This window comes from Montipora foliosa, chromosome 4, assembly GCF_036669935.1.
Source record: "Montipora foliosa isolate CH-2021 chromosome 4, ASM3666993v2, whole genome shotgun sequence".
Classification (NCBI taxonomy): Eukaryota; Metazoa; Cnidaria; class Anthozoa; order Scleractinia; family Acroporidae; genus Montipora; species Montipora foliosa.
Genome location: NC_090872.1, coordinates 34,074,097 through 34,081,596, shown reverse-complemented (window position 1 = coordinate 34,081,596; position 7,500 = coordinate 34,074,097). Strand labels below are relative to the sequence as shown.

The following is a 7,500-nucleotide window of genomic DNA, read 5'->3' as shown; positions in this document are numbered from 1 at the left end:
CACTGATTTCTCTCACTTTCTGTTTGGACCGGCTTTCATCGCTCTTCTATAAATTTAACAAAGCTGCTGTGTAAAGAGCGAAAGATGTATTTTGCTTTCATGATAATTATAAATTCGTATTAAAATTTGGGGAAACGTGGAGCTCTATTTGCCTTCTTGCATGTTTGCATACTCCATTTAATATCACTTTCAGCTTGCTGAAAGTGACGTTTTCGGTGATGTTGCTATTATTGTCGCTTGAAATTACTGTTATACGTGCTCGATAGGATAGGACAGACCTTGACTGAACCCTGTCCTAGAGGAGTCCTCCCATCCAGATCAAACATGGGCACCTTGGTTTGACTCAGCATGCGTCTAAGCCAACCCCAACGTGGTCCACAGGTTGAAGGCCACTACTTCCCCGCCACAGAGGAGCTCGGATTTCCATACTACTCATGGTACTTTAAATTTACCAACAGAATAAGTAAAGTCGATCTTTTTAATGTGGGTGACACTAATAGCCAAGCAAAAAAACCATCGTCCCTCTTAATTACAATATATAGAAACTAAAACGCATTACAATATGCAATAATATGAATTCTATGTATTCCAAAAATGTGTTAAAATTATCCTAAAACTAATTTGTGACTCCTGTCGTTGAGCGAGTGGCAAGCTGTTTTTTTTTTTGGCAACTTAGTACGGCAAAGGCTTTCTCTTCTTCAGTTTATCGCTTATAAGAATTGTAGGACAATGGAAATCTTAGGTTGAGTATCTAAACTATACTATTTCATTTGAAGAGTTCCTCAAGATATCACGGTAGTCATATATATACCCAGGTTATTGCAAAGGACACTCAATAGCCCTTATGCGTGATGACGCCTGACTAGCTAATTTCACCACCAAGCCTCGAATTAAGAAATCAAACTTTAGAAAATCAAACTTTTTTAATTTTAGCATGAGCTAAATCCCAAAGAAGCAAACTTATAAAGAAAACCCACATGCGAACAGTATTGCACGTCCAGATTCTGTGAATAATTTTTTTGCAAACAAGTCATCTTGGTGGATTTTTAGCATAGGTCGTAATCATGCATAAGTTGTAACTAGGCTTTGCCATGGGAAACCCAAGCCATACTAGCTCCCAGTGACCGGCGGTTCTTTCGGTCAGCTGGAGAATAACGACTTCTTGCTTCTCTCGAACCAAGAGGTGTGTGCACATCATAGACTTCTGGAGGCTTTTATCTCAAAGATTATAACAACAGTGATTGCCATCGGTTACAAGATTGGACCCTAAATACCACTCCGCATCTTTCGAAACTGGCTAGAGGGCTTTATTCTCAATTTACTATAAAGAACTGTGGCCTTTGGTGATAGTGAAAAAAAAAGCTTTACACTTAATGTTTTCATCGTCAAGGCGTTCTTTGAATGGAAACACCGCATAAAACAGTCCTGTCATATCTTTCTTCTGATTTATTGTCGCTTGAAATTACTGTTAGTACGTGATCGATAGGATAGGACAGACCTTGACTGAACCCTGTACTAGAGCATTCATCCTATCCAGATCAAACATGGGCACCTTGGTTTGACTAAGCATGCGCCTGAGCCAAGCCCAACGTGGTGCACAGGTTGAAGGCATCTACTTCCCTGCCAGAGACGGACTGATTTCCATACTACTCATGGTACTTTAAATTTACCAACAGAATAAGTAAGTCGATCTTTTTAAATGTGGGTGACATTAAATAGCGAAGCACGTCATAGACTTCTGGAGGCGTTATCCTCGAAGATTAAAACAACAGTGATTGCCATCGCTTACAAAATTGCACCCTAAATACGACTCCGCATCTTTCGAAACTGGCTAGGGGGCTTTATTCTCAATTTAACATAAAGAACTGTGTTCTTCAGTGATAGTGAAAAAAATGGCTTTACACTTAACGTTTTCATCGTCAAGCCGTTCTTTGAATGGAAGCGCCGCATAGAACAGTCCGTTCATATCTGGCTTCTGATTTAAAAAGTAATCTAGTTGTTTTTCACGCAGTTATTATAAACATACATTAGGGTAAGAAGCGTTCAGCTCTGAATCCTGCAAGCCGGGCTGGCTGTGTTGCAATACTTAGTGAACAGTTCAAAACCATAAAAGCCCCAGTCATTCCAGCTTATTTCTAGCTTTTTAGTACTCTCTGATCGAGGCTACTACTGGGGAGAAATAAACTGAAAGCCATTGACTTGGTTCAACAAAAGGTAATTGAAAGAGTGGCTGTTTCTTTAGAATATCTAATCATTTGGATGCTCTATAGTCGATAGCATTTAACTAATGTGTCATGACTTATAGCTTACAATCTTACTATTATAATTTCAAGGACACCACAGCCGCAGCGGTTGGGCTGCACGTGTACAGGTTTCGCCCCTCCATCATCCAATTTCCGTTCTGAAAGGAAGGTTGATTTGTGCACATCGTGTCATCGTTACTCTGGCTATTATAAACGCGTGTTTAACGAGTTGTCAGCATTTGTGTCTTCCTTTGGAGGAGGCATTGACTTAACTTCAATGCCTGATGGTCTTGGCTTCGATGTCTTGTTACCATAATCGTTTCCCACCTCTAGCTGCTTATCGTCAGCTTCAGCCTGGTTGGATTGTCCTGAGAAAAGAAGAGTCTAAGAATTGCATAATGCTCATACCTTTACAGCAACCGAGAGTCTTAATGAAATTGAATGAGCCAAATTGAGTTAAATAAAGTTGTCGAAATCGGGTAGTTAAAGATTACGCAAGTTATAAGAGTTCTCTTTTGCTGACGTCATTTACATATCCCAGGGAAATATCAAGGCCGCAGCACAAAGAGATGTACAAAGTAGTCGCTGGAATCACTCTGAGGCAAGTCAATCAGTCAGAATACCTGCCTGAGGAATATTTTCGACTGCAAGGCTAAATACTTATGAAACAGTGAAAATATGCAAAGTAAGACCATTTTACAGCCAATACTAGGAGCCCATGACTAGGGGTAAACAACTCCCATAGTAAGCCTACGTCACGGCATTTTTACAGACCAATCTATTTTTAGACTTCCTTTTCCGCAAAAAACAAAGGCAGCTCCGTTTCGATGACGCTATGACGTCAAGACAGTTTCCTGTGATTGGTCATCAGGCTCCTGCGGGAGTCTTATTCGCGGGAAATTCAATCCAAAAATTTATCAATCTGTGAAAACGCCGTGACAACTGCGAAGTATGGACTAAAAGATATAGATAAAGAACAGGTCACAGACGGACGAGATGAGTGTAACGAAACTCGAAAATATCTGGAATGGACTAAAGAATATCTGGAATGGACTAAAAGATATAGATAAAGAACAGGTCACAGACGGACGAGATGAGTGTAACGAAACTCGAGAATATCTGGAATGAAATAAAAAAAAAAAAGAAAAGAAAAGAAAAGAACTGTGGGTTGTGGAGTACGCCAGACCTCGGTGGTTTAGCCACATGTCGAGAATGGAAGACCAACGCAGGATACGAGGTTTGCTTCAGTCGTAATGAGATTCACGTTGATCGGTGTAGGCGTCACAAAGTGACTCTAAAGGCGAAAGATATCAATGATCCTCGCACTCAACTGGATAATTTCAGCAGTTGTCACTTTAAAGACATAAATAATTCTGAGGGTTTCAACGTGATTCGAACCCATGATCTCTGCGATGTCGGTGCAATGCTTCATCGACTGAGCTATGAAGCCACACGGGTAGGAGCAGATCAATTTGTTGGGCTCACGTATTCACGTGAAAGGACTTGTGAATGAAAGAAATAAGTATTTGAAGTGCAGTTTATAGACGTAAGATAAAAGTGGTCCTCGCAGTTAACTGTGTGGCTTCATGACCGTATAACCAGAAACCTAACAGAAATGAAATAGATGAAGTTTTAACATTATGATGAGTATACAAAGCAAAGTATGGCTTGGTTGAGAAGGGACATCCAAGCTCCTTCAATATCTATTTCTTCAAAACACCTTTAAACTGAGAAGAATATTTCCAGGTAATTGCTTTATTCAGTGAAAAACGCAAAAGCTTCTTGTATCAATCACTATGTACAGCGCACGATATACCGCCGTTTGATATTTAAATGAACTGAAGTGGACTTAAGGATTCATACGTTTTGTTTTTCTCAATGCAGATTACGTTGCAATACTCAAGGGGGATCCTCTTTCAATTCGGACATACTTATGCTCGCACGCACTCTCTTGAGTATCGTCACGTGATCTGTATAAGAGAAACAAAAGGAGCATTTTTTTCTTGGGAGCCCAACTAATAGACCTATTACGATATATTAAATCTCACTCCTAAACAAAAGGAATCATCTCGAGGCTCTGGGGAATAAACTCATACAAATACTTATATTTATTCCCCACAGCCTCGAGATGATGCCTTTTGTTTGGGACTGAATTTTAATATATCGAAATTGATCTATTGATAGACAACTTTGTGACGTAGTGAATTTTGTACTCAAACAGAAGAACGTAAAACAGCGTTTAGTACATACCCAGCGTGCCCCTCTTTGGATTGGTCCTCAAATTATCAGAACTGTTGTGAGGATTTACTGGTTTGGCCGCTCTGGGCATGCGCCTCTGTCGTCGTCGGTTGATGGCATCTTTTATCTTCATTCAAAAAATATTGACATCAATATTTATCACTTTCACCCTTAAATGCACCAGTCATGGCCGTAGTATAGGTTTAGACTTTTATACGCACCCAGGCTTCATTTTGCCTTTTTTTTTTTTTTCATGATATGAAAGGGACATGGATATCGTTCGATTTGAATTTGACAGCTGCAGTAAAGCAGGCTGTAACGATCGCTTTGCTCGCTATTTTGCCTCGAGACAGATTAAAATGCTTTATCTTACTTTCCCCGGCAAAATCTTTCAGATACACTGTATGTTCAGAAATGAAAGTAACTAGATGCAAGCGTATTTCAATAAGAGTCACGCACGTCTTCTCCACAACTTCAACGTTACTCGTGTCTCGAAATACAGACAATTAACGTCACAAAATGTTCCCCAAATGCAGCTCCTCAAGTAAAGATAAACAGCTGCATTTATCCTAAGCTAAAAATGACGCTAACTTTTATCCTTACCTAAGAGAGTATCTTCTCGGCGTAGGTGGGTGGGTCGTGGGTCGTGTGTCGTGTGTCATGGGTCGTGGGTCGTGGGTCGTGGTTCCCTAACCCTAACCCTAATCGTTTTTAAAAAATCCACGACTAGAAATTCTCGAAACAGACAAGACCTAAGACTCTAGACAAATTTGGACCGAGCACTGAGGGAGCTAATCAAACAAACACCACCCACCACCCACCCACCCACGCGATTTAGCCTCACCCTTACCTAATTGCTGCAAATAGGTTGCAAAGGCTTAGACTTAAAGGCACACTTCGTGTTTGATGCATCTAATTAGGCGCATTTCTGGACATGAGTGAAATCTTTAACCCATTGACGCCCTAGGATGCCCCAAGTTGACGAGTAAAATCGTCTGGCGTTAGACAGAGTAAAATCTGTTAAGTCTCACTTCCAGTGATCAATGGTTAAAGATCAGGGGCCCGTTTCCTCGAAAGTCTTTAGCCTTAACGGGCCATTTTCGGGTCTCACAATTCCCTCTGTATCTCAAGAATCGGAGAGGATTTAAGTCGTCAAACCTCACAGTTAGTTTCCTTTTTGTTACCTTTAAAACGTCTTAAAAGATCCGCTTTCCTGAACAAGCGGTTGGCAGATTCACAAATGACTTTTCAGGACTTTCGAGAAACAGGCCCCCGCAGCCCCCTCTCAGACTTGGCTAAGTTCTTTAATTTGAAATGGAGACAGAAATCAATGAAGTTGGATTCATTTTGGATCATTTCTTGTTTGTTATCTACATGGTAGTGAGCAACGTTTCAAAAGAGAGAGAGACGAATAAGAATAAAGGATTTTCATTTTTATCTTTGGACAAACAACAGCCTGCCCGTGTAACGTTTGCCGTTTCACACGTAAAGGCGATCACGATAAATGTCTCTCGTTTTTGTGCACTTAACGCAATGTTTCGTAGCGTTTTCCCTTTCTTTGACGCCGTGTTTACTTAATAACAACTAAATTAATTGGCTCCCAGGACAGTATTTATTTTCATATTCCCACCTGTCTATTAAGAAGGCAATGAAATATGAAGACCATCAATCCCTGAAGAGAGTTGAAGATGGAAAATATATACTTTAAAACGACGATATCTGAATAATCTGAATTGAAGCTTAAGAGTCCAAACGACCAGGTGATACCAAGCAGAGGAAGAATGATCGCGGAGGCCTTGATGCCAGCTTTCACTTTTTCCATTTGTGAGCTGTTCTTCATCCGCCTCGTTGAAAACATTGAGTGCATTACAAGAACAAATACAACGATGTTTATCTGTGCGAAAACAAAAGAGCCTTGAGTAGACGATATCCAAATTCATTGCCCGGTACTTTTTCTCCTATCAGGCATGATGAATTACTATCTGCATTAAAAGGGCTTATGCCAGAGTTCTAATCGGCTTATTACCGCCACCACCTCCTCAACATCAAGGACGACGACGGTTAGGAGAACGCCACAAAACAATAGCTCTAATGAGCAAAAGCAAAGCCTCTGCACGACCTACACGTTTGTTTTTATTTTGGTACATTTCTTCGCCTTCCTCGTCCTGACAACGACGTGAATTGACCAAATTTCAGGTTGTGTAGACGAAACCTTTTTAATTTTCTCCCCAAACAACCACACAATTCATGCCAATTTTATTCCTGCAATATTTCTACACACTTTCCATTTCGAATGACTTGAGGTTATAACGAAGTTATTACAATGACGGGAACTAATATTTTTAGACAACGTTCTCGTTGGTGTCGTCGTCGTCCTTACGACGACGACACTTTTAGAATCCTTGCGACGACGACACTTTTAGAATCTCTGTACGGTGGCCAATTTACATTATCAACTCCGTTGATAAAACCAAATTTTTGTCCTTGCGTCAGCTCGCTATTTAATTAACACTTTTATACTAGAGAGGCATAATCCGTCTCTGGTATGAAAACGGCCATTGAGTATTGTAATGAGAATGGCCACTACTACAAAGACGAAGCGACCATGTCCGACGATGACCTCGACGACTACGACGATAGTGTGCAATCACTGGCACATTTTTTTTCATGAACGCAGGTCTGGCCTTGGTTATTCAAAAGATGCCAAAGGCGATCCACCTGTAGATAAACGCTGGCTACCCAGTAGAGTTTTTCACCGGATATAGAAGATATTACATGGCCGTGCGGGGATATGCGACTTTTATCTTATTCACGACTGAGCGAAGCGAACGAGTCAGAGATACTTTCATCACGAGAAGATGAAATTAGTATCAACAGCGGCCATGTAATGTTCTGTTTATTATATAGATATTGAAGAAATGTCCAGAATTAAAACAACTTGTTTTACTCGTTTTCGAAATGATGAAAAAGTGGTCACCAACCGCTAAAATACGCATGTTGTGTAACACAAACAAGATAT

The 7,500-nt window shown here is 40.4% G+C and overlaps 1 protein-coding gene across 1 annotated transcript in view; it reads right to left on the bottom strand.

Annotated features, from left to right (window-relative positions):
- Positions 1-2,450: 2,450 nt before the first annotated feature.
- LOC138001251 (adhesion G-protein coupled receptor D1-like) overlaps positions 2,451-7,500 on the bottom strand; it is a 6,601-nt gene continuing 1,551 nt past the window's right edge. Inside the window, exons 3-5 of the mRNA XM_068847898.1 lie at positions 6,112-6,375; positions 4,494-4,608; positions 2,451-2,611 (exon numbers count right to left, since the gene is read on the bottom strand). Coding sequence (XP_068703999.1) covers positions 2,451-2,611; positions 4,494-4,608; positions 6,112-6,375 — 540 coding nt within the window. The remainder of the gene's footprint in view (positions 2,612-4,493; positions 4,609-6,111; positions 6,376-7,500) is intronic.